Here is a 25,908-nt window from a genome sequence, read left to right as displayed (position 1 = left end):
AAGGAGAATGTTCTTGTTTTCTACTTGAATGAGACAGTTGTCCAAGTAAGGAGAGATTTGTATACTTGTCTGCAAAATGCAATTTACTGGTGCCAGGCATTTTTTGAAGACCCTGGGCATAGTACATAAGCCAAAGGGCAGTGCAGAGAATTGGTAATGCATGAAACCAGCTTTGAAGTGGAGGTATCTTCTGCACGATTCCCTTATTGGGATATACAGGTATGCCTCTTAAGTCTAGAGTCACTAGCCAAGCATTCTTGCCCAGCATGGGCAGATGCTGCTGCAAAGTTAGCATTTTGAATTTTGGTATGTTCAAGAATGTGTTCAAAATTGATAAATCCAGTATTGGGCACCAGGCATTGTCTTTTCTGGGTACCAAGAACAGTCGAGTAAAACCCTTGTCCTTTTTCCTGTTCTGGCACTGGCTGAATAGCCCCCGCATCCATGAGGGACGTAACTTGTTTCTGTGCCTCTGCCCATTGGTTTTGTGGCAGATCTGACCAACTGTTTGGAACTGGCAGAGTACAGAAATGAAATCTGTATCCCTGGGATACTATGTTTAATACCCACTTGTCTTGGGTTATCTGCCAATTTTGAGCATGAAGTGCTAGTTTTCCCACTAAGGGGGCTGCCAAAAGATAAGTGCTTGGTGATGGAAGAGGGAAGTCATTGAGACTATTTACTGTAGGGTTGCGCTTCATTTCCTCCAGATTTGGAGGTAGAGGCACCCCATTGCTTTGACCTGTAAGAATCCTGTGATTGGTATCTAGAGCACTTTGAGCCCCTGGATTTGCCCCGTGAAGCTCTGCCGGACACAGGAAAGGACCAGTTTTTTGTAGGCCAGTGTCTACTGAATCTTGGTGGCTGCACTTGTAAAAAATCTTTTACAGTTTGCATACACTTAGCTTTGTCTTCCATTTTCTCTAATACCTCTTCTGCTTTATTACCAGAGTATCATGCCGTAAAGGTGCATCCAACAATTTAGCTTTAACATAATCAGGCAAATTTTGCACCTTTAGCCAGGCGTGCCTTCTAATCAGGGATCCAGTAACTGCGGCCCTGCAGGAGGCCTCCAAGAAATCAAAACCACATTGCAAAGTATGCTTTCCATCTTGTTCTGCTGCATGCAATAATTCCTGTAATTCTTTATTTTCCACACATTCCGAAATCATCATTTTCTGTTTCAATAATCCCACAACATGCTGTTGATATTTAAGCATATGAAACTGGCAGTTTAAGGCCCTAATTTCCAAGGTTGCAGACGTATAAACCTTTCCCCATCTATCCAGTGCCCTGGAATCTCTAGAGGGGGTGGGATTCTTAGCTGTTGAGGCCTTTACACCCTTGGGACCCTGTGAGATAGTTTCAGGGTCAGCAGCAGGGTTTTTGAATAAAAATTTGTGAGAGCCAGTAACCCTGTAATATCTGTCTGGCTTGCTAGGAGCCGGAGGTAAGGAATCTGGAGTCATGATAGATTCTGAAAACACATCATCAACAATGTCTAATTCAGGAGGTATGGCTAAAGGCCTATGCTGAGGGAGAAGGAAATCCCCAAGCCTCTTATTTTGATTCTGAGAAATCTTGACTCTCCCAATGAAAATGCTCCCTCAAAGTATGCAAAGTTTCTCCAAAGGAATAATCTTCAGGAGGAGATGCAGGTGGGATGGATTCCTCTGTATGTGAATCCTCATAGGGTGGAATAGAAAATTCCTGATCAGAAGAAATAGAAACCTGATCTGAAAATTCATAATCAGTGTCTTGCCTAGGCTTATCAGGTGGGGGTTGGGAACCCCTGATCAAGGTAATTAGGTCTTCAGCCATTTTGATCATCTGCTTTTTAGGCATAGAGGCCTGAACATGTGGCTCATGCATCAGTTTTTTAGTCTTAGAAGTTGCTTTTGTCTTTGGTTTTGAAGCTGGCGTCGGTTTTATACAGAAATGCTGAGTCCTGAAGACACCCTCAGAAGCCGGTGCCTGCTCAGCGGCACCGGACCAATCCGAGGGAGAGACATCCGCGGGTACAATACTTTGAGAATCTCGTGGCGTACCGGACTCCACATGGGTCTCGGTAGAGGCCTGCGACTCGAAAGTAGAGGGCATCAGGGGCTGCGAAAGCGCCTCACTGAGTACCGGCGACTGGCTTAGGGGAAGCTTTGTCAGTTTTGGTCCTCGACAGTCTGTCTCGGTCCTTTTCTTTGCGTTTTTTTGTGATTGCTATCTGATGACATTTCAGGGTAGATAAATCTGTTTCCAAAATATTTTGAAGCAAAGATATACCGACGCTTAATAGTGCGTTGGGTCAAATCTAGCAGAAAACCGACAGCAAGGCACGTTATTGATCTGGGCCTATGCAAGGAATACAGTACAAATGAAAATCCTTATGAGGCATTTGCTTCCCACAAGTAACACAATTATTAACTTTTATTGATATTGGTATGGAGCAAGAAAAAGTTTCCCCAATGGGGTACTTAGCTTTAATTGAAGACTTCGGTTCTCAAACTCGAATTTGAAAATTTCAGAAGTCGGCCGACCGACACTTGCGAACTGCTTCTGTTTCAGGCACCGCGCGGCAAGAAAGACTGAAGAAAATGGCGTCGGCTGCCTGTTTTATACCACTGATGACCTGACGTCATGGAAGAGGAGACAGCAACCGATGCAGGACCCAAGACTTTGATATTCAGGCTGACTGAGGGCAACCTGTCAGCAGATTACCCAACTGTAATGACTGCAACAGTGAAACACGAAGAACATCTGTACTATGTTCTTCATGTTTCACTGTTACAGTCATCACACTTGGGTTGATTCCCAAAGCTGAAGAAAGGGTGGAGGCAGTCAAGAAGAAATGGGGCTGGCTAGTATGCCCTGCAGGACTGCTGTTGCAAAACCTGCCCCGGATTTGGAAAACATAAACAGGTGGTAATGCTTGGCGATGGTGTGAACAGAACTCTAGGTAGCAGCTTCCACAGCGTCCCTAGTAGGGACTCTCGAGGAATGATTTAGAGGTAGAAGTTGCCCTAGTGGAATGCGTTCTGACCCCTTGAGGGGGTGGTTTCCCATGGTGTTTGTAACAGAAATGGATACAGTGTGCTATCCATTTGGAAATTAATTGTTTTGATATGGCCTTGCCCTCTGCCCCTGGTGCAAAACCGACTAGTAATTGGTCACATTTCCTGAAAGGCTTTGTCCTATCAAGGTAGAATCTGAGCTGTCTGTGCACGTCTAAATAGTGCATGATCATTTCCCCTTTATTCTGAGGATTAGGGAAGAAGGATTGCAAATGGATAGATTGAGAGCAACACTGGACATCACTTTAGGCATAAAAGTAGGGTTAGCCCTGAGAGAGACCCTGCTAGCATGAAAAATAATGAAGGGTTCCCACAGCCATAAGTAGTGCTTGTAGCTCAAACACTCTTCTTGCTGAGGTGATGACCAGAGGCAAGGCTGTTTTCAAAGAGAGGAATGTTAACTCTGCTGACACTGCAGGCTCAAAGGGGGGTAGCATGAGCTTTTCCAGTACAAAGTTAAGTTCCCAAGCAGGGGGGGGGGCTCTCCTTGGTGGCCTTAAGCTGTTGGCTCCTCTCAGGAACTGTTTGATGAGAGGGTGAGAGAGGAGAGGTGGGCTCAGTGTTGTAATGAGCCGATATAGCAGAGGCATGGATCTTAATGGAAGAGAAGGATAGGCCTCTATGGAGTAGATCTGCTAGGTAATCCAGAATTAGAGGTAAGCAGGGCAGCGCTGTATCCACTTCCTTTAGACTGAATCCAGGAACAATACCTTTTCCACTTATCAGTATAGGATTCCCTTGTACTGGGTCTTCTGGCTTCAAAAATTACATCCAGCACCTGCTTGCTTAGGCTAGTCACTGGGGGAGAATTCAAGGAGTAACCCAGGCTGCAAGGCTCAGGGTTTGCAGTTGTGGATGCAAGATCTGTCCCTCCTGAGTGAGGAGGGTTGTGAGCTGGGGTAGGTGCCATGGTGGCACTGGTGGCAAGCTGCACAGTAGTGGGTACCAGTGCTTGCATGGCCAGTCTTGGGCAATCAGGATTGCCCTTGGTCTGCCCTGTCTTATCTTCAGTAATATTCTTGTAAGAAGAGGCAGAGGGGGAAATGCACAGATTGAGAGATTTGCCAACTGGAAGAATACATCATCCACTTTCCAGGCCCCGCAATGAGATGTCCTGGTGCAGAACTTGCTGAGCTGGTGATTGTAGGGGGAGGCAAAAAGGTCCACCTCCGGGGTCCCCCATTTCTGGGTTAGAAGGCTGAAAGTGCCTGGATCTAATTGCCACTCGTGTGGGTCTAGGAGATTTCTGCTCAAGTTGTCTGCCAAAGAGTTTTGTTTGTCTGGCAGGAATTGAGCTTGCAGATGAATATGCATGTCCAAGGCAGTGTTCCACAGGGTCATGGCTAGCCTGCAGAGTGGGTTCCCCCTGCTTGTTGATGTACCACTTAACTGTGGTGTTGTCGGTTTTTACTCACAGGGGTCCTGGTGACAGTAGGGATTTGAAAGATGTCAGAGCATGCTGAACAGCTAGCATCTCTTTTTGGTTGATGTGCAGATAAATCTGACTTGGGCTCCAGTGGCCATGAATGCACTTGTCGTCCAGATGTGCCCCCCCCCCCCCGGCATAGTCTGGTGCATCCGTGGTTAGGGTCTGGGCAGAGTGGGGTTGTGTAAAGGCAAGTCTCTTGTTGTGGTTGCATGCTGCTGCCCACCAAAGAAACTCTTTCCTTAGACTAGGTATGATGGTTTCCAGGTCCTGAGAATGTTGGCACCAAAGACGTTTTACATACCACTGAAGTTTCCTCATATGCAGTCTGGCATATGGAATTAGTAGAATGCAAGAGGCCATGAACCCTAGAGTGTGCAAGATTTTCCTTGTGGATAGCTGGGTTCTGGTGGCCAATTGAGTACAGTCTGTTAGATAGGCTTGCTTTTCTGGAGTAAGGAATGCCATCTGGGATGCTGTGTCCAAGCTTGCTGGCTTCCCCGGGCCTCCACTGAAAACGGGTTCCCTGAGCCCAGTGGACATCCCCGGTCATCAAACTGGAAATAAACTGTTCCCAGGAATACAATCTTTTGACTGGAGACTAGTTCTGATATCTTTTCATTGATGGTGTACACCAGGGAGGTTAGAAGGTTCTTTACAAATGTGAGGTGCTGCAACAGCTTTTCCTGACTGCCTGCCTGAATCAGACAATCATCCAAGTAAGGGTATATTTGAATCTTTCTCTGTCTGCAATAGGCAATGGCTGGAGCCAGGCATTTTGTGAAGACTCTGGGAGCAGTGGATAGGCCAAAGGGAAGTGCAAAGAACTGATAATGCATAGATCCTGCCCTGAAATGTAGATATTTCCTGCATGACTCCCTAATAGGGATGTGCAGATAGGCTTCTTTTAGGTCTAGAGTGGCTAACCAGGCATCTTTAGACAGCTAGGAAGAAGTTGCTGTGAGCATTTTGAATTTCGGTACCACCAGGAAGGTGTTTAGAATGGAAAGACCTAGGATTGGGTGCCAAGTGCCCTCTTTTCTGGGTACCAGGAAAAGTCTGGAATAAAACCCTTGACCTATCTGTTCTGCAAGAACAGGCTGAATTGCCCTTATGGAGAGCAGGGAATGAACTTGGTTTTCTGCCTCTGCCCACTGGTTTGGAGGAAGATCAGGGAAACCTTTTGGGGTTGGCAGTGTGTGGAAGTAAAATATGTACCCCTGGGATACAATGTTGTGGACCCATCGGTCTTTGGTGATGGAAGTTCAGTTTTTTTGTATGGTGGGCAAAGAAGAGTCTCGGGGCATACCGGACTCTGAACGGGTCTCTGTAACGGCCTGCAAATCCACTGAAGCGAGCATCAGGGGCTACGAAAGCAAATGAGTACCAGCAAACTGGCAACTAGCTTAACAAAAGCGTTGTCGGCAGTTTTGGACCTGTGTGGTCTGTCTCTGTCTTTATCTTTACATTTTTTCGGAAGATCGGTAGTCGGACGGCTTCCCGAAGCCATTTCAGAATGCGGAGACAGAGAGCTAAAGTATTTAGCGACAATAAGGGCCCAACGATGAATACTGCGGGCACTGAACAAAGCACAAAACCGACAGCGAGGGACGTAGTGGTCTGGGCCTAAACAGGTGATGCAGTAAGAATGGAAATCTCGGTGTGTTATTTGCTTTCCACAGGCGAGACAATTGTTAACTTTTTCCGACATCGGTAGAGAAAGAAAAAAAGGATCCCAAAGGGGTACTTAGCTTTTGAAGACTTCAGGATGATTTAATTCGGAAATGAAAACTCAGGTAGTGGCCGACCGGCACTCGTGCGAACTGCTTCTGTTTCCAGCTTCTCGGCAAGAAAAATTGATGTAATGGCATCGGATGCCTGTTTTTATACCCCTGATGACCTGACATCGGTCCTGGTGTGACAGCAACCGACGCAGAAATACTAAGACTCTGGTATTCAGGCCGACAGAGCTACCTGCAGGCAAATAACCCAAGCGTGATGACTGCAACAGTGAAACACTAAGAACATCTAAGACTGCATGAGCCAAAAGGGTGCAACCATAATGGCATTTCTCTTTGAACTTTAAGTACCACCTTGTGAATCAGTAGAAAGGGTGGAAACACATACAGGAACATTCCCCTACCAGGGAACAAGAATGTCTGTCCTCCAAGCATGGCTGGAACCGAATTTCTCCAGCTGTCCACTTGAAAGGCGGAAAAGAGATCTATTAGAGGCATTCCCCACATCTGGACTACTTCTTGGAATACCACTCCTGGGTCTGCCCAAAATATGCCACAATGTTCTGTTCTGATGGGATGTATGAGGTCTGGAGAGAGAGAATACTGAGTAGTCCAGTCCAAGGCTATCATTGCCAATCTGCACAAAGAGTAATATCTTGTACCCCTAGTTTGTTGAGGTACCATACCACTGCTGTTATGCCCATAACCACCACAAGAGGACCCAGAGTCTGTGGTAAGGGACTCTCACGGCACAAAACACTGACACCTCCCAGAAACTGATGCACATCCCCCAGTGACCCAGCTTCCCAGGTGAGGTCGGATAAATGGGAACAGACTGACTGTACTGGCATCTGAGGGGAGAAAGAAAGCCCTGGATTGATACTTAACCAATTTCTAGCCCACTGTAATTCTTGTCTGATGAAGGGCAATATTGTCAACTGGGATTCAAAGGAATAAAGGTGCAGCATCCAACAATTTCAGACATACCACAGAATTTCTCATATAAAGATGGGACAGTGATAAAATGAGAATTATGGATGCCATCAAAGTCAAAGTCAACAGGACCTTTACTGTCATTTAGAGCTACACAAGTGTAGATTAAATGAGCTTCCATGGAATCAGACCATCATGGGGCCGACAAAAAAAAATCAATCATATACATAGAATTTAAAACATACAATACTACAACATCTTATAAATCAACTCTACACTTAAGTACAGAGCTACATATTCCTAGAAACACACTTAAGATACTAAAATACACATCTAGCAGCAAAATTCAAGTAATACTACGGCACATGAACCATGTACCATATTATGGGTGAACAAGCACATAGAAACAGCAGCTGAAGAAAAAATATTGCACCTGGGATAGTAGTATAAATTATAATGGTTGGCTGGGCTTAATTCTCCCACAGAGGTGACATACCTTGGGGAGAACTCCAAAAGGACCATCTAGTCCAACAGCAGCTTGCCTTCAGGTAGAAAAGCCAGGCTGTTTCTGAAACTGATGAAGCAGACCAGAAAGATGTGTCTTTGTGAGGGTGTCAAACATGACTAAGAGGTTCAACATGAAGCCTGGATGGGACAGTTCGGATGAGACCTTTTCTAGCAATTCTGTGCAGTCTCTCCATCCAGGTGTGCAGATCAGCAAGTCATCCAAATACAGAAAAAAAAGTGACTGCTTAGAGTCCATCAATGGGCCACTACCACAGCAAGTCATTTGGTACACTCGCATTGAAGCATACAGCCCAACAAATCTCACATATCCCCCGAGGTGATGAGCAATAGAGATCTGAAGAAAGGCATCCACCAAGAAATAGTGGTCCAGAAGAAGAGGAAGCACTGTGTGCAGGATGAGCATCTTGAAACTGGAGATGTTAAACACATTCCAAAAAGAAAGGTCCCACACCAGTCTACAACTGCTCTTATTGGGGAACTTAGAAAACACTAGAAAAGAAACTTCATGCCTTCCAAAGAAGGGACCAGTTCTATGACCCCCTGCCCCAGAGTCCAGCATTTGCTGGACAACAGGAGGTAATAAAAATCTTATCTGATGAATGAGAGGGAACCCCCCCACCTGAACTGAAGCAGATCTTTTCGCTTCCAATTGAAATCCCTACCAAATATATTTGCACTCATTTGCCAGAAACTGACCGACTTGTTGAGAGCTAAATGAAGATGATGCACACAATGGGGAATACAGGTTCCGTACCTCGGCATAGTCTTAAATTGGAGGGGGGTATGCATTCTAGGAAAGAAATTCTTCTTGCTAGGCTTAACAAAGCTGTCATTCTACCATTTTCTTTTATTGCCTTGATTTTGTTTGGCTGGGGCTTCTACGGGTTAGGCCATGAAAATCATGTTGCTTGAAAGCACTTTTGATATTCCTTTCATCAATTTACCTCTGTCATCAGTGTTTAAGGACCCGAATGGTAGCTGCACGCAACATACCATCAGACTCAAGAGGAACATTCATAATCTCTCGCTCTCTTTTTTTTTTTTTTAATTCGGTAGAAAAAGTCTGGGAGTGTAACAGTATAGTTGTGTACACTTACCATAAATGTAGATAAAGTGTATTCACTGTTGCAGTCATAACATTTGGGTAATCTGCTTGGAGGTTGCCCTCAGTCGGCCTGATTAACAAAGTCTTGGGTCCTGCGTCAGTTCCTGTCCCTTCTTTCCATGATGTCAGATCATCAGGGGTATAAAAAATGCAGCCGACGCCATTACATCAGTTTTTCTTGTCCCACATGTCAGGTGCCCCCAATGGGAAGCAATTAAACATAAAATCACAAAGGTATACCGCCAACAAAAAAGCAAATACACCAAAAAGGCTTTTAAGCATAGTAAAGGAAAGTAGAGTTATAGCCAAAACAAGTTAGGGGGCAGGAGGGAGGGTAACCAGGACTGCAACAGTGAATACACTCGAACATCTCTATTTATGATGTGTACACAACTGTACTATGTTCTTCGTGTTTCACTGTTGCAGTCATTACATTTGGGTAGATTCCCAAAGCTATGGTTGGGAGGAGGAGTTTAAATAGCATTAGGGCCAGCTATAAGTCCCTGCAAGACTACAGTGGCAAAGCCAGCTCTGGATTTAGAGAAAATTGGCAAATGATAATGCTTGGTGAAAGTATGTACAGAACTCCAGGTAGCAGCTTCTAGGCTGTCCCCTGGTAGGAACACCTCTGAGAAAGGCTGTAGAAGTAGATGCAGCCCTGGTGGAGTGAGGTCTGATCCCCTGGTGGATAGGTTTTCCATGCTGCTTATAGCAGAAATTAATGCAATGGCTTGTGCATTTAGAACAGATTTGTTTTGAAATAGCCTTCCCCTCTGCCCCTGCAGCAAATGCTACCAGCAGTTGCTCAGATTTTCTTTGAGGTTTAGTCCTGTCCAAGTAGAATCTAAGTTGTCTGTGCAAATCCAAGGAATGCAGTAACCATTCCCCCTTTGTTCTATGGATTAGGAAAGAAGGTTGGCAAATGAATGGACTGATTAGGAGCCACACTTGATACCACACCTTGGGCATGAAGGATGGATTGGTTCTGAGTGACACCCTGTCCGCATGAAAGATGATGAAAGGCTCCACTGCCATAAGGGCTTGTAATTCAGATACCCTTCTAGCTGAAGTGACTGCTAAAAGGAAAGCTGTTTTCCAAGAAAGAAATTTTAAGTCTGCAGTCACAGCTGGCTCGAAAGGAGGTAGAGTGAGTTTCTCCAATACAAAGTTAAGCTCCCAGGCTGGGGTTGGAGCTCTCCTGGGTGGTCTCAAATTTTTGGCCCCTCTGAGGAACTGCTTGAGCAGTGGATGAGAGAAGAGGGGTGGTTCTGTGTTATAATGAGCTGAAATGGCTGAGGCATGGATTTTAATGGAGGAAAAAAGACAGGCCCTTGTGAAGCATCTCAGTTAAGTATTGTAAAATCTGAGGTACATTGGTTCCAGGCATAAAATCTTTTCCATTTTTCAGCATAAGACTTTCCAGTACTAGGTCTCCTTGCCTCTAAGATGACATCCATCACAGGTTTGCTGAGGGATGGTAAGGGAGCGTTTAAGTAATTAGCCAGGCTGCAAGGTTCAGTGTTGGAAGCTGAGGGTGCAGAATCTAGCTCTCCTGCTGAGACAGCCGGGAAGGAGTCTGAGGCAGGTGCCATGGAGATAACAGTGACACGCTGCGCAGGAGGGGGTGCCATTGTGGACGCAGCCAGTCTGGAGCAATCAAAATCATCCTTGGTTTGTCCTGTTTGACTTTTAGTAGTACTTTGAAGAGCAGAGGCAGCAGGGGAAAGGCATAGACTGATAGGTTTTTCCAGCTTAAGGACAGAGCATCCACTTTCCAGGCTTGTTTATGGGGAGTCCTTGTGCAAAATTTGTCCAATTGGTAGTTCTGGGGAGAGGCAAACAGGTCTATATCTGGGCTCCCCATTTGCTTGCCAACATGTTGAAAATCCTTGGTTCCAGTTTCCACTCGTGTGGGTTCATGAGGTTTCTGCTTAGTTCGTCTGCCAGTGTATGTTATTTTCCTGACAGGAATTGAGCTTGTAAGTGCACTTGGTAGCTCAAGGCTGTGTTTCACAATGCCATGGCTAGTCTGCAGAAGGGGTAAGAATGTGTACCCCGCTGCTTGTTTATGTACCACATAACCATGGTGTTGTCTGCCTTTACCATCAGTTGTCCTGGAAGAATGTAGTCCTTGAAGGCTGTCAGAGCATTCTGTACAGCTAACATTTATTTTTGTTTGATATGCAAGTGCATTTGATTTGGGTTCCATTTGCCCTGAATGCACTTCCCTGCCAGGTGAGCCCCCCATGCATAGTCTGATTCATCTGTTAGGGTTTGGGCAGCAGGGGGTGGTGTGAAAGTTAGTCCCTTGTTTTGGTGGCAGGCCTCTGCCCACCAAAGGAACTCTAGGCGTAGGCAAGGTATGATAGGAATCATTGTTTTCTAGGCTGTGAGAATGTTGACTCCACAGGCTTTTTAAATAGCACTGTAGTTTCCTCATATGCAGTCTTGCATATAGAATAAGAATGCAGGAGGCCATGAACCCCAAGGCTTGCAGTATTTGTCTTGCAGATAGCAGGGTTTTTGTGGCCACTTGTTTGAAGTAAGTTGTCAAATGAATTTGCTTTTCTGGCGTGAGGTAAGCCATCTGGGAAGTTGTATTCAAGCTTGCTCCCAGGAATGTAATTTGTTGACAGGGTACCAGTTGTGATTTCTTTTTGTTTATGGTGTACCCCAGACAAGTTAGAACCCTTTTTACAAAGGCCAGATGATTTAAAAGCATGTCCTGGCTTTCTGCCTGAATTAGACAATTGTCCAGGTATGGGTATAGTTGAAAACTTCTTTGCCTGCAAAATGCAATAACTGGAGCTAGGCACTTTGTAAATACCCTAGGCGCAGTATAAGCCAAAGGACAGTGCAGAGAACTGATAGTGCGTGTAGCCTGCTTTGAAGCGTAGGTATCGTCTGCAAGATTCCCTGATTGGGATGTGCAGGTATGCTTCTTTTAAATCTAGTGTTGCCAACCAGGTGTCTTTGCCTAGCATAGGAAGTAATTGGTGAAGAGTTAGCATCTTGAATTTTGGAATCTCCAGAAAGGTGTTTATAGTAGACAGGTCCAGGATAGGACGTCATGATTTGTCTTTTCTGGGTACCAGGAAAAGTCTTGAGTAGAAACCTTGCCCCTTTTCCTCTTCTGGTACCAGCTGAATAACCCCCATGCTTAAGAGAGAACGTACTTGTTTTTGAGCCTCTGCCCACTGATTTGGGGGTAGGTCCGGCCCCCCATTTGGCGTTGGCAATGTGTGGAAGTGAAATCTGTATCCCTGGGACACTATATTTAAAACCCATTTGTCCTGGATAATGAGCTCCCAGTTCTTTGAATGAAGAGCAATCTTTCCCCCCAAAGGGCAGTCAGAAGATAAGTACTTGGAAATTTTAAAAGGAAGTTATTGCAACAGTTTACCATAGCGGAGAGTCTTGTTATTCCCAGACTTGGAAGTGGAGGCCCCCCCTCCACTGCTTAGTTCTGCGAGTCCCCTGGGACTGAAACCTAGGGTTTTTGCTGTGTCTGGGTTTGGCTTGAGAAGACCTGGAAGGGGCTGGAAAGGACCAATTCTTAGAGGGCCAGTGCCTACTAAATCTAGGAGGCTGAACTTGTAAAAAATCTTTAACAGTTTGCATAGATTTAGATTTATCTTCCATCTTTTTAAGAATTTCTTCAGCCTTATTGCCAAACAGGAGGTCCTGATTTAAAGGCGCATCCAACAATTTAGCTTTAACATGATCAGGCAAAGACTGCTCCTTAAGCCAAGCATGCCTTCTAAGCACAGACCCAATAACAGCAGCCCTGCAAGAGGACTCTAAAGAATCAAAACCACATTGCAAAGTATGTTTTCCAACTTGTTCAGCAGAATGTATTAAATCATGCAAGTCTTTAATTTCCACACAGTCAGGAATCATCATTTTCTGTTTAAGCAGTCCAATAACATGCTGCTGATATTTTAACATATGAAATTGGCAGTTTAAAGCTCTAATAGCCAAGGCTGCTACAGTGTAAACCTTTTTACCCCATCTATCCAGCGCCCTGGAGTCTGTCAGAAAGGGCAGGATTTTAGCAGTAGAAGCCTTAATGTCCTTGGGCCCTGTGAAATAGTCTCTGGATCTGGAATAGGATTTTTGAAAAGGAACTTGGGGGACTCAGGGACCCTGTAGTGGAGGCAGGGAATCAGGGGCCAGACTGGATTCCGAGAAATCATCAACAATGTTTAGTACAGGAGGAATAGCCTAAGGCCCATGCTGAGGTAGGAGTAAGAAATCCCCAAGCCTCTTTTTTAAAATCAGAAAATTCGTAGCTTTCCCAGTGAAAATGCTCCCTTAGAGTATTGTAAGGTTTCCCCAAAAGAAAAATCCTCAGGAGGGGAAGCAGAGGGAATAGAGGCCTGGGCGTCAGTTTTTTTAGACATGGATCGAGATTTAGGCCTTAGTAATGAAGGAGGCGTCAATTTAATATGCAAGTCCATAGGCCTGAATACACCCTCAAATGCAGGTGCCTGCACAACGGCTCTAGACACATCCAAGGCAGACACATCCACAGGTTCCACAGTTGAAGCATCTCGCGGCATACCGGACTCCGAATGGGTCTCAGTAGAAGCCTGCGAATCAGAAGTAGAGGGTATCAGGGGCTACGAAAGCGCCTCACCGAATACCGTCGAACTGGTAACTGGTTTAGGAGAAGTGTCATAGGCAGTTTTGGACCTTGGTGGCCTGTCTCTGTCTATCTTTGCATTTTTTCGGAATCCCAGTAGTCGGATGGCTAACCGACATTTCTGGATAATTAAACTGAGAACCAAAATATTTAGAGGCGAAAATATACAGACAACGGATAGTGCGCTGATTAAATAAAGCACAAAACCGACAGCAAGGTACATCGCGGTCAGGGCCTAGGCAAGGAATACAGTACGAATGAAAATCTTTATGAGGTATTTGCATTCCACAAGTAATGCAATTATTAACTTTTACTGATATCGGTGAGGAGCAAGAAAAAGTTTCCCCAATGGGATACTTAGCTTTAGTTGAAGACTTCGGTTCTGAAACTCGAAAACAAAAATGTCAGGAGTCGGCCGACCGGCACTTGCAAACTGCTTCGGGCACCGCACGCAAGAAAGACTGATGCAATGGCGTCGGCTGCATGTTTTATATCCCCTGATGACCTGACGTCATGGAAGAAGGAACAGCAACAGATGCAGGACCCAAGACTTTGTTAATCAGACCGACTAAGGGCCACCTGCAAGCAGATAACCCAAATGTAATGACTGCAACAGTGAAACACGAAGAACATCTAACCTTTGACCACAGCAGAGTCACCCACCTACCATCTAAGGCAAATTGCTAGCCTATTATGGTGGCAAAGGCTGTTTGCTTAGCTACTACTTTTTGTGGATGGAAGGCGAACCAACAGCGAGACAGTCAATCTGTTCTATGTTCAAGCCGAAAAAGGTGTCTCTTTCTCGGGGAAAACAAGTAGCATATGCCGGTAAAAATTTACATTTTTTTTTCGAGAAAAAAAACATATCAAATAGCACTTTAATATACTTTACCAGCCCCAAAAAAGTAAACATTTCTCCACAGAAAAAAAACAAAAAGGTTTTCAACTACTTTAACCAACTTATTTAAAAGTACAATTTAGTCTCATGACATTCTGTTAAAACACTGACTATAATAAAAATAACATCTCTAAGCAAAAAAAATGCAATAAAAAAAATGTATGTAGAAGGATCTTCCCCTAAAGAGTTTATTTGTCCAGTAAGAAAGAGCACAAGTAGATCAATCCACTAAAGCCCACACAGAAGCACTCTTGTCAATGGTTAGGAAAGCTCAGCTGGGCTCAAACAGTGTTTTCAGCGAGCTTGGCTCCAGCTAACTAGTGGTTTGAATGTGTGGAAAGTGCCCTGATGCTTTAAAAGCTGGCTGGCTATTATATCCTTAGCAAAATATAACCCATATAAACTAAGGCTGCTGCAGCACTGAAAAATATGATCAACTAACCCTTCCTCAACATGGATGGGAATATGCGGGTTGAGATGGTTAAAGATTGAATTCTCCATGTATATTTACTGTCATGGTAGGTACATAATTCTCATACCTCCTAAAGAATTCAATCTTCATTAACTTTTAGGACAGAGTCCCTAGCTGTTGTGCCTTAATGGCTGGCCTACTAAAATGTGCACTTGATCACAGCAATGCCAAAGAAAGAACTGGAACTGGAAACAGTCAAACTTACAGTGTCCAGAGATGGTGTCCAAGTATGGACCAAGTTGTGGCTGAACAGATGCTGTCTACACACGCATTACAGAGAAAGGCAACTGATGTTACAGAGCTAGCTGAATGAGCCTTAAACAAGCCTGATAGCTCCCTCGAATACTTAATGAACAAAAAGGGCATGCACAAGTTGAAGTGAGAAAATCTAAAAGTACTGTGCCATGTTACAATAAATCATTAAGATGGTTTACGGACACTAAAAAGGTTAGGGATGTGAGGCCTTATCTTACAGTAACTTTTGCCTATATAACCAATAGCTAAATTAAATGATGTACAACTGAGATCAGTACAATTGTGTGCTTTGGCTTCTCTTTTTGTTCCACCATTTGCAGCCAGCACTATTAAGCTTCCATGTGTGGGTACGCTTCACTGGGATGAATGTACTGTGCTGTCCAAGTCTGCAAATTCTGAAGGATACAGTCACATGTATTGTCTGCAGTACACAATAATATTCACCAAACATGGTTTTCCTTCTAGTGTGGGGTGACAACTGATTGGTGGAGGTCATCATCCAGACAGAAGTTTTTTTTTTTTTTGTTTTTTAACCCTAACCCTTCCCCCAAGGGCATGTGCAGTGGCTGAAAAGAGGGCATGCAATACCCCCCCCTTGTGGGCATGCACATATCACCACATGCCACATAACAGCTATCATAAGAACATACTTTGCAGTGCTAAGTGCATATCCTGCTGCCACTGCAAATGCCGTGCACCTGTCTTTCCAAGAAGTACCATCAATTGCAATGATCTGGGCCCTCCAGTCTTCCACCAAGATGGTAGAGTTGGTGTCAGATGTCCCACTCCCATCTTTCTTCACACAAGCTAACTGATGGCTGTCTGGATTGTTTTCAGGACTTCATCCATCTATGCAGTGGAGCTGCAGTTAAACCCTATATTTAGCTTCACTAGTTCACAAAAACAGCCCAAGTAGTGCTTTACCTTCGGATACCCTATACTGTCTTACAGGGTATGAAGTAACATGAGGCAGCATGTGAACCCCAAACGTAGTGAATTATACAACAGATTTCATACATTGTACTTAAAGTCAGCTGAAATACAGGAAAATCCAAAATTATTTTTCATTCCTATAGTACATGTGACAGCATAATGCAGACATTTTCTACAAATGCATAGTACAATATAATCTGTTATTTGTATCATTTCCCTTTCTCAATGAATCAAAAAATATCAAATCTACTTGCTTTATTACAGTGATTAAACCTATGTATTTCCACAAAATTATTTTTCTTACTAGCATGCTTCAAAGTAACAACTTAACAGGCTAACAACAAGTTAAAACAGATTAAAGGAAAATACAAAGGTATAACTGAAAAACAAAAGTCGTAGAATATAAAACCGTGTGGACTGAAAAAGATGTGACGAGCAGTCAGAAGTCAATTTTCTCTTTCAGAAGAAAGACGGCAAGAGCTACTACTGACCATTACTAATCAATAGCAGCCATAACTACATGTGAACCCTCAAAATCCCTATCCCATGCCACATAGCAGGCAAAATCACTATGTCCTCACTCCTGGAGGGTGATAATCAGGACTTGAAACAGGAGGGGGAGCAGAGTCTAAATAGGAGAATCTACAAAAAATGTAAAGTTAAAGCAAGCACTACAGAATCCCCCCTTCCTCCATAAACAGAAATCACACCATCTGGTGTTGGTTATTGCTAGGTTAAGCTCTTATAAAAGTCTAAAATGCTTTTAAACTGAAGTAATTTCACTGTCCTCACTGACTGGATAAAGACAGAGAGAGAGTTAAAGTCAGATGAACAGCAATACCAAAGGTATTTTAAAAATGCAGAAAATTCTGCTTTACTGACATTTTTCCAAAGGTTTTCTGTTGCATGTGTGTGTATTTATATGGCTATAGTAGACAGCACCACTTACCTCATGCCTAAAGACAAAGCCACAGACTGCAGCTACCAGCTCTGCCAAGAATATCAGAGACAAAATCATGGCATACTGCAAAGAAAGAAAATGAATGAAATCAGGCAGGACTAGCACTTATAAAAGAATGTAAAACAAAATTAAATATTCTGGTGAAAAAATGTTGCCAAAATCCACAGAACATGAAGTCATCAATAAAATACAATTTTGTTGAAGCTTACCGTATTGATTGATGCTGGAATAGATCACTGCTAATCTCACTACTGAGACTTCGCTGATAAGTGTCCCGTACATCTAGCCCAACTTCTAGAGCTTAGGATCCTTCTCACTTGATGCAGCATATGCCACGCATCTGGTACATATGTACAGTACAGCATAAAGCAAGTGTCTGCCTACACCACCTCAGAACTTTCTTACGTCAGAACCAAAAGGTAGAACCCAAGCAGTGTATTTACAATGGAAATAATGCATAGATAATCAGAAGAATATGCAGCTATAATAAAGCCTACTTAGGACAGAAATAAAACACACAAGGCGAGAGAGGTAGGAGGGAGAAAAAAAAAAGTATCCCAACCACTACCCAAAACTAAGCTGACACAAAGCCTCACAAGAGGGGTGGAGAAGATAGGAAATTCCAACATATACCAACCTGCGTATTTAACCTGGTTGCCATTTTCTGTGCCAGTCTCCATTGAAGTAAAAGATGTAGAAGAGGAGGCTAAGACCCACCACGTATATCACACGAATCCCTTCCCTGACAGTCAGTGGGTTTACCTTCATCATTCATTCCTCAGTCTCCTGCTGGTCCTAACAGATACCTTAGCCAATAATTAAACTCAGACTGCTTGGGCCATAGTTTGGTCTTTATCCATTTATGTCATCAGAACTGCCCCAAAGAATACTTATGTCTTGGAGAGAAACTATTGGAAAAAAATCATGGCTCTACATTTAATTACGCAATAAAGCCACAACTTGTATCATTTTTCACTGCCTCAGAACATAAGCACTAGATTACCTGTTTTGTGATGGCTATCACTTAATATCTAGATCAAAATGCATATTAACAGTGGTTTTGTTTCCTCTGTGTGAAACCAGCTTCTGTACCACACATAGATTGTGCCGAGTATATCAGTTAAGACACTGCATTTAACTAAGCAGAGACCTGCAATTCACATTTGTTTTTTTTTTTTAACTAGACAGGACCAATGAAAAAGCTCCACAGTAACAAGTTCAAAATCTGTGCAGCCTGACAGCATAATTTTGTTTTCATATTACAAAAGTTATACATACCTTAAGAAGTAGAGAGTCATTCAATACTTGTGGTACACTACTTGGGGTGCTCAAAGAAACAGCATCAAACTGCATATCCATGAAGCACGTAGAACATTAAACATTTGACAACTAGACGCTAGACGAGGGGGAGGTGCTACAGTGAAACAAATTGCTTCATGTAAAAAACCCACTAATTTCAACCAAAGTAAACTATATATGCCCATATAACTGTGTGAAAAAAAAACTGTACATTCCTGTGCAGGACCCTACTATAACAGAAAGGAGACCAAGACAGCCAAGAGCCAACAGTAAATCATACAGTGGTATAACATCTATCTCAAAGCAATGAGATCAAAGAATTACAGTAGAATGGACTTAATCTGGGAAACATCTGTAAATAGCAACATGACCAGCCGTGTGACTGTACTAAGGGAAGAGATGAATGTATATGTCGAAAGACTAAGGGCATATGTGACAAAGCCATGGTTGAAGTAAGGTACAGTGATAGAATGACAATCTTAACAGTGAAAAGAGGAAGGAGTGTCCAAAATAAGGAGTAGGAGATATGACGTTACCACAAGAATTTGTCAATGTTAGGCCAAGGCAGACCTTGAAAAAGTGAGGCTGTAACTGTGGGGAGAGAGAAAAGGGGAAAACATTTTCTGATACACTGGAAAAAAGTTGAGGAATTCACAGATTATTTCACTGGGAAGTGAGCAATGAGCGAAGGGGTCAGAAAATGGTGCACATCAAGAACAGCTACTTAATAAATTCTTTAGCTATGTATTTCAAAAAGAGTGACAAGTCAGAATGCCAGCAAAAGAAACGAGCATAAGTATTACTGAGGACAATTAGCAGGTGAAAAAGAAGGCATAAAGACAAAAAGTCAAGTACCTATGAAGATAAGGTATACAGTCCAGACAATCTATCCCCCATGAAGCTAAAATAAAAAAAAAAAAAATAATAATTATAAGTATCCTGCCAAGATTAGAGAGACAATTATTATAGCAGGACAATCTGAAAATCAACGGCCGAAATAATACAGTACCACGGAAGCTAAAATATTCTTAACTTTTGTATTTCTTGCACTATCCTTCCCATAACGACAGATCTATTGTCTGTTTATGCTCTTCCTCAGTGGTTGGGTATTAGAGATCCTAGTTTGGGCAGTCTAGGCTTTGGATCCAAAGCTCAGGCTCTTCCCTTTTCTCATAGCCCCCTCCTGCCCATGTAATTAGCACATACAAAGTTTGGGCAAACTATCCAATAGAGACAGAAATCTCCTACTCAAGGACAAAGCAAAGGTTATATGTTAAATCAATATCTGCTCTGGAACTTGAGCATATAACCAACACCATGAAACAATCACTATGGTCACATTAGGAACTAAGACAGAAAAAGGGAAGCTGGATGGGGGGAGCTGAGGAAGGGATGGAAGCGGACAACATAGACCTATCATTATACCAAATACATAATTTTCATATCTGACATTGCTTCCATTTGTTTCTAAACAGTCGGGAGAGTCCTCAGGTAATGAAACTCTTGAGAGGTCTCACAAGAAGTTATTCCACAGTACAGCTGAAATAAAACTGCCCTATCTCTGAAGTGCAAGTCCAAATTATGAGAGATGAAAGTTTGAACACTGGATGAAGCGACTACAACACAACTTCAAGGATCACTATTAAAAACAAAGCATAAGTATTCACAACAGATACAGCTGAATGAGCCTTGACAGGTTTGGATAAGGCCAGTCCTCCTTCCTTTGCATACAAATGAAACCCAGTCAGATAACTATCAACACAAAGTTACTTTAGAAACTCCTCATCCAAGTCTGGCTGTTGAAAAGGAAGCAAATAACTGATCACATTTTCTAATGTTCATTTTTTGGTGAAGGTGCAAGAAGAATTTGGTGCTGCACATCCAACAAGTACAACATACACTCACCTTTGTTAGTAAAATTTAGACAGACTACCTTCGGTATAAAAGCCAGATTAGTTTGCAGGGTCACTCTTCTTAAAGCAGACCACCACCAAAAAGTCAAGTTTTTCTGACCAAAGTGTTTTTCCTTCCTTGTAATCCAACACTAAACACTTAACATACAGAAAAAAGAAGTTATGTACTTACCATAACGTTCCATGCGAGTTGTTCATCTCGCCGTGATTCTTTACTGATGGGTTTGGAGCCGATCCCTCGGCTGTGATACGGTCAATTGCAAAGCTCGAGGTCTTCAAATAGCTCGAGTCCAAGTCCATATCCCATGATGCATCTGTGAATTACCTCAGATCTTGTTTGCTGCGTATACTAATACCACGTGCCATTCTTTCACTCCCAGAGAAAGGAATAAAATAGAAGATTTGAGTAACCAGGATGGATCCAGCATCTCGGTCATCTATCAGCCCAGGAGGGGGTAGGAGGGAGGGACATAAGAATGAAGGTGAGATGAACAACTCACATGGAACGTTATGGTAAGTACATAACTTCTTTATGTGAAGTTGTTCAATCTCGCCATTCATTCTTTACTGACAGGTAGTGTCCCAAGCACCATCGATCTCGGGTGGCTCACAGCAGTATATTTCTCAGGACTGTGGATCCAAAGGAGGCCCTGTCAACTTTGTAATGAGTGATAAAGGTATAAGGTTTTGACCAAGTGGCTGCTGCACAAATGTTATCAATGGGAAGTCTAGCAGAAAAGGCAGATGTAGAAACTGCTCTGGTTGAGTGAACTTTAATTTTGTGTTGCAAGGGCATACTGGCAGCTGAATAGGCAAAGGTGATACAATCAGATAACCATTTATATAGAGTTGTTTTAGCCACTGGTCTTCCTTTCCTGGAGTCTAAGAATGAAACAAAAAGCTGGTCTGATTTCCTGAAATCTTTTGTTCTATCCAAGTAAAATTGGAGTGGTCTGTAAACATCAAGTTTGTGCAGCATATACTCTAAATTGTTAGAATGATTGCAGAAGAACACTGGCAAATCAATAACTTGGTTGAGATTGGTTTCAGTGCAAACTTTGGGCAAAAATGAGGGATTTGTTATAAGTGATATTCTGTCAGTATGAAATATCAAATAGGGAGGCTTGCTGGATAAAGCTTGAAGCTCTGACACTCTGCGGGCAGAAGTAATAGCTACCAGAAGAATAGTCTTCCAAAACAAAAATTTGAGATCACAAGATGAAGCTGGTTCAAATGGCGGGAGAATTATACATGAAAACATAAAATTTAGATTCCATGGAGAATAGGGAGATTTCACACGTGGTCTAATATGAAAAGTTCCTTTGAGAAAGGCTTTGGATAACATGTGAGACATATTATTTAATCCTTCAAATCCAAGATGAAAATTAGAAACAGCAGCCAATTGAACTCGAACTGCTGCGGGTCCTTTGTTGAAAATCAGTCAAGAATTCTAAGATGGAAGCTATAGGGGGACTTGGTAAGGATCAATATTTTTAGAAGCCCATGTAGAAAATTTCTTCCATTTGCTAAGATATAGCTTTCTAGTAGAAGATTTATGAGAAGACAAAAGGATCTATTTTGTCTCACTGGAAAGGTTATGGAACCTGGCTATGATGGGAAAGTACAGTTGTGAACACTTACCATAAATGTAGATGTTCAAGTGTATTACCTGTTGCAGTCATTACATTTGGGTTATCTGCTTGCAGGTAGCCCTCAATCGGCCTGATTAACAAAGTCTTGGGTCCTGCGTCAGTTGCTGTCCCTTCTTCCATGACATCAGGTCATCAGGGTATAAAACATAGAGCCGATGCCATTACATCAGTTTTTCTTGCCCCAGATGTCAGGTGCCCCCCTAATGGGAAGCAATTAAATATAAAAATACAATGATATACCGCCAACAAAAAAGCAAATACACCAACAAGCTTTTAAGCATAGTAAAGGAAAGTAGAGGTATAGCCAAAAGAAGTTAGGGGGCTGGAGGGAGGGTAACCAGGACTGCAACAGTGAATACACTCGAACATCTACATTTATGGTAAGTGTACACAACTGTACTATGTTCTTTGTGTTTCGCTGTTGCAGTCATTACATTTGGGTAGATTCCCAAAGCTATGGTTGGGAGGAGGAATTTAGATAGCATTAGGACCAGCTATAAGGCGCTGCAAGACTGCAGTGGCAAAGCCAGCTCTGGATTTAGAGAAAATTGGCAAATGATAATGCTTGGTGAAAGTATGTAAAGAACTCCTGGTAGGGACGCCTCTGAGAAAGGCTGTAGAGGTAGATGCAAGCCCTGGTGGAGTGAGGTCTGATCCCCTGTGGGATAGGTTTTCCATGGTGCTTATAGCAGAAATGAATGCAATGGCCTATCCATTTAGAAATGGTTTGCTTTGAAATAGCCTTCCCCTCTGCCCTGCAGCAAATGCCACCAGCAGTTGCTCAGATTTCCTTTGAGGTTTAGTCCTGTCCAAGCAGAATCTAAGTTGCCTGTGCACATCTAAGGAATGCAGTATTCGTTCCCCTACGTGTTGTGGATTGGGAAAGAAGGTTGGCAAATGAATGGACTGATTAAGAGCCACACTGGATACCACCTTGGGCATGAAGGATGGGTTGGTTCTGAGGGACACCATATCCGCATGAAAGAGAATGAAAGGCCCCACTGCCATAAGGGCTTGTAATTCAGATACCTTTCTTGCTGAAGTGATTGCTAAAAGGAAAGCTGTTTTCCAAGACAGAAAATTTAAGTCTGCAGTAGCAGCTGGCTTAAAAGGAGGTACAGTGAGTTTTTCCAAAACAAAGTTAAGGTCCCAGGCTGGGGTTGGAGCTCTCCTGGGTGGTCTCAAATTTTTGGCCCCTCTGAGGAACTGCTTGATCAGTGGATGAGAGAAGAGGGGAGATTTTGTGCTATAATAAGCTGAAATTGCTGAGGCATGAATTTTGATGGAGGAAAAAGACAGGCCCTTGTGAAGCATCTCAGTTAAGTATTGTAAAATCCGTGGTAAACTGGGCGCTGCTGTACTCATCCCTTGAGATTGGTTCCAGGCACAAAATCTTTTTCCATTTTTCAGCATAAGATTTTCTAGTACTAGGCCTCCTTGCCTCTAAAATGATATCCATCACAGGTTTACCGTAGGATGATAAAGGAGAGATTAGGTAATTAGCCAGGCTGCTAGGTTCAGTGTTAGAAGCTGAGGGCGCAGAATCTGGTTCTCCTACTGAGACAACAGGGAAGGTGTCTGAGGCAGGTGCCATGGGAAAAACCATGACACACTGCGCAGGAGGGGGTTACCAGTGTTGGCGTGTCCAGTCTGGAGCAATCAAAATCATCCTTTGTTTGTCCAGTTTAATTTTTAGTAGTACTTTGGAAGAGCAAAGGCAGAGGGAGGAAGGCATAGACTGACAGGTTTTCCAGCTGAAGGACAAAGCATCCACTTTCCAGGCTTGTTTGTGGGCAGTCCTTGTGCAAAATTTGTCCAACTGGTAGTTCTGGGGAGAGGCAAACAGGTCTATATCGGGACTCCCCCATTTGCTTGTCAACATGTTGAAAATCCTTTGTTCCAGTTTCCACTCGTGTGGGTCAATTAGGTTTCTGCTTAATCCGTCTGCCAGTGTATGTCATTTTCCTGACAGGAATTGAGCTTGTAAGTGCACCTGGTAAGAATGTGTACCCCCCTGAGTGTTTATGTACCACATAACAGTGGTATTGTCTATCTTTACCAGTAGTTGCCCTTGAAGGCTGTCAGAGCATTCTGTACAGCTAACATTTCTTTTTGACTGATATGCAGGTGCATTTGACTTGGGTTCCATTTGCCCTGAATGCACTTCCCTGCCAGGTGAGCCCCCATGCATAGTCTGATGTGTCTGGTTAGGGTTTGGGCAGCAGGGGGTGGTGAGAAAGGTAGTCCCTTGTTTTGGTAGCAGGCCTCTGCCCACCAAAGGAACTCTAGGCGTAGGCAAGGTAGGATACGAATCATTGCTTCTAGATCCTGAGAATGTTGATACCATAGGCTTTTTAGATACTACTGTAGTTTCCTCATATGCAGTCTTGCATATGGAATTAGAAGAATGCAGGAGGCCATGAACCCCAAGGCTTGCAGTATTTGTCTTGCAGACAGCGGGGTTTTTGTGGCCACTTATTTGAAGTAGGTTGGCAAATGCATGTTTCTCTGGTGTCAGGAAAGCCATCTGGGAAGATGTATTCAAGCTTGCTCCCAGGAATATAATTTGTTGACAGGGCACCAGGTGTGATTTCGTTTATGGTGTACCCCAGACAAGTTAGAACCCTTTGTACAAAGGCCAGATGATTCAAAAGTATGTAATGGCTTTCTGCCTGAATTAGACAATCATCCATGTATGGGTATACTTGAATATTTCTTTGCCTGCAAAAAGCAATAAATGGAGCTAGGCACTTTGTGAATACCCTGGGCGCAGTAGATAAGCCAAAGGGCAGTGCAGAGAACTGATAGTGCATGTAGCCTGCTTTGAAGCATAGGTATCTTCTGCAAGATTCCCTGATTGGGATGTGCAGGTATGCTTCTTTTAAATCTAGTGTTGCCAACCAGGCAGCTTTGCCTAGCATAGGAAACAACTGGTGAAGAGTCAGCATCTTGAAATATGGAATCTCCAAAAAGGTGTTTAGGGTAGACAGGTCCATGACAAGATGCCATGAATGGTCTTTTCTGGGTACCAGGAAAAGTCTCTAGTAGAAACCTTGTCCCTTTTCCTCTTCTGGTACCAAACGAATAGCCCCCATCCTTGACAGAGAAAGTACTTGTTTTTGGGCCTCTGCCCACTTGGTGTTGGCAACGTGTGGAAGTGAAATCTGTATCCCTGGGACACTATTTTAAACCCATATGTCCAAGGTAACAAGTTCCCAGTTCTTTGCATGAAGAGCAATCTTTCCCCCAAAGGGGCAGTCAGTTGACGAGTGCTTGGAAATTTTAAAGGAAGTCACTGAAACAGTTTACCATGGGGGGGGGGGAAGAGTCTTATTACTCCCAGATTTGGAAGAGGAGCCCCCCCCCACCACTGCTTAGTCCTGTACGTACCCTGGGACTGCAGCCTGGGAGCTCTGCTGGATCTGGGTTTGGACTGAGAAGGTCTGGAAGAGGCAGCAAAGGACCAGTTCTTGGAAGGCCAATGCCTACTAAAATCTTGGAGGTTGTACTTGTAAAAAAAACTTTAACAGTTTGCATAGATTTAGCTTTTTCTTCCATCTTTTTAGGAATAACTTATGCCTTGTTGCCAAACAGATGGTCCTGGTTTTCGGGAGCATCCAATAATTTTGCTTTAACATGATCTGGAAGGGATTTCTCCTTAGGCCAAGCATGCCTAAGAACAGACCCTGTTACAGCAGCCCTGCAAGATGCCTCTAGAGAGTCAAAACCACATTGCAAAGTATGTTTTCCAACCTGTTCAGCTGAATGCAATAAATCCTGTAAATCCTTATTTTCAGCACAATCAGGAAACATAATTTTCTGTTTAAGCAATCCAATAATATGCTGCTGATGCTTCAACATATGAAACTGGCAGTTTAAGGCCCTAATAGCCAAAGTTGCAGAAGTGTGCACCTTCTTACCCCATCTATCCAGCGCCCTGGAGTCTATCAGAGGGGGTAGGATTTTTTGCACTAGTAGCTTTAATGCCCTTGGGCCCCTGTGAATTGGTCTCAGGATCCGCAGTAGGATTTTTGCAAAAGAACTTGAGAGTCAGGGACCCTGTAATATCTATCAGGTTTTGTGG

At 43.2% G+C, this 25,908-nt stretch overlaps 1 protein-coding gene across 1 annotated transcript in view; it reads right to left on the bottom strand.

Annotated features, from left to right (window-relative positions):
* TSPAN6 (tetraspanin 6) overlaps positions 1-25,908 on the bottom strand; it is a gene marked incomplete in the record, with an annotated part of 833,747 nt that overhangs the window by 660,533 nt on the left and 147,306 nt on the right. The window contains 1 exon segment of the mRNA XM_044057519.1: positions 16,949-17,023. Coding sequence (XP_043913454.1) covers positions 16,949-17,023 — 75 coding nt within the window.

This window comes from Protopterus annectens, chromosome 15.part0 (assembly GCF_019279795.1).
Source record: "Protopterus annectens isolate FY-2018-M chromosome 15.part0, PAN1.0, whole genome shotgun sequence".
Taxonomy (NCBI): Eukaryota; Metazoa; Chordata; order Ceratodontiformes; family Protopteridae; genus Protopterus; species Protopterus annectens.
The sequence above is the reverse complement of the archived record's forward strand: the minus strand, read 5'-3'. Positions and strand labels throughout refer to the sequence as shown.